We start from the raw sequence: 1,862 nt of genomic DNA on the forward strand, positions 1-1,862 counted from the left end.
CATTACAAAATTTATGTTTGCTAATAACCTCTAGAACACTACAACACTTGACATGTAAAAGGAATTTGATGAGTCATGGCCTACTAAAGCAAGTTATATTACTAGTCTTATCTACCTTAACAGGCCACACAAGATTACAAACTAAGTTCTGTGCTAGCCATGCTTATCTAGTTTATGCGTAACAATTTGCAGAAAATTACAAACTTAGTTTCAGAAAAATAGGCAATCTAGATTAGTGTTTGAGCTGTAAAGTGAATAAGATGAGTCATGTGTGTTATCACACCTTTTTGGTTGTGGAATAATAGTGCAACAACAAGGAACTTTAATGACCAGTCCAAGAATACACTTGTAAGTAGTGCCACCGAACACAACATACCAAATTTTGATTTTGAGAAGTATCCAAACACTTCCACACAAGCAAATGCCAATTGTGAAAGAGATCATGCCATGGCAGCTATAAATAGGCCCGTAGCATGACGATCATCCTTCCTCATCCATCATTCTCATAAGTAGAGCGCATCATTTAAGCCAAGCAAGCAGTGCTCAATACAAATCCACCATGAAGACCTTTCTCATCCTTGCCCTCCTTGCTATTGTGGGGACCACCGCCACAACTGCAGTTAGAGTTCCAGTGCCACAATTGCAGCTACAAAATCCATCTCAGCAACAGCCACAAGAGCAAGTTCCATTGGTACAACAACAACAATTTCCAGGGCAGCAACAACCATTTCCACCACAACAGCCATATCCGCAGCCACAACCATTTCCATCACAACAACCATATCTGCAGCTGCAACCATTTCCACAGCCGCAACTACCATATCCGCAGCCGCAACCATTTCGACCACAACAACCATATCCACAGCTGCAACCACAGTATTCGCAACCACAACAACCAATTTCGCAGCAGCAGCAACAACAACAACAACAACAAATCCTTCAACAAATTTTGCAACAACAACTGATTCCATGCAGGGATGTTGTATTGCAACAACACAACATAGCGCATGGAAGCTCACAAGTTTTGCAAGAAAGTACTTACCAGCTGGTGCAACAATTGTGTTGTCAGCAGCTGTGGCAGATCCCCGAGCAGTCGCGGTGCCAAGCCATCCACAATGTTGTTCATGCTATTATTCTGCATCAACAACACCACCACCACCAACAACAACAACAACAACAACAACAACCGTTGAGCCAGGTCTCCTTCCAACAGCCTCAGCAACAATATCCATCAGGCCAGGGCTCCTTCCAACCATCTCAGCAAAACCCACAGGCCCAGGGCTCTTTCCAGCCTCAACAACTGCCCCAGTTTGAGGCAATAAGGAACCTAGCGCTACAGACGCTACCTGCAATGTGCAATGTGTATATCCCTCCATATTGCACCATTGCTCCATTTGGCATCTTCAGTACTAACTGAGAAGAGAAGAACTCTAGTAGTAGATATATGATACACCGTTTTCTTAGTCCATGGATTGGTCGTTGTAGCGGTGAAAAAATAAAGTGACATGCACTATCATGTAAGAACCTGAACTATACTAGTTCAAACTTGGGAATAAAAGACAAACACAGGTCTTGTCTACATATGATTGTTTGTTTGAGTTCCACTCATGTGCCCATTCACAAGTTCACCCCTAATTATATATATTATGCATTAAGTAGATATTTATGTTGCATTAATCTAAAGATAACAAAATGAGTCTGAAATTTGAATTAAATTGAAGTATTTCCTTGGACTTTCAAATGGAGTATTATTAAAGTAGTAAGGACTATCCACATCCTTGGCTTGCCCTTGATCAATTATTTGCTGAGAAGCATTCAATTCATCAATCAATTACATTGATTTTTGTGGCTGGTACTTCTCC

The 1,862-nt window shown here is 41.2% G+C and overlaps 1 protein-coding gene across 1 annotated transcript; it reads left to right on the plus strand.

The window, feature by feature from the left end:
- The first annotated feature begins 484 nt into the window (after positions 1–484).
- LOC120970477 (alpha/beta-gliadin A-II) lies at positions 485–1,581 on the plus strand. The gene has a single exon (XM_040397546.2). It carries the CDS (start codon positions 560–562, stop codon positions 1,415–1,417), a length of 858 nt encoding a protein of 285 aa, XP_040253480.2. The 5' UTR covers positions 485–559; the 3' UTR covers positions 1,418–1,581.
- The last annotated feature ends 281 nt before the right edge of the window (positions 1,582–1,862 follow it).

Source organism: Aegilops tauschii, chromosome 6, assembly GCF_002575655.3.
Source record: "Aegilops tauschii subsp. strangulata cultivar AL8/78 chromosome 6, Aet v6.0, whole genome shotgun sequence".
NCBI lineage: Eukaryota > Viridiplantae > Streptophyta > Magnoliopsida > Poales > Poaceae > Aegilops > Aegilops tauschii.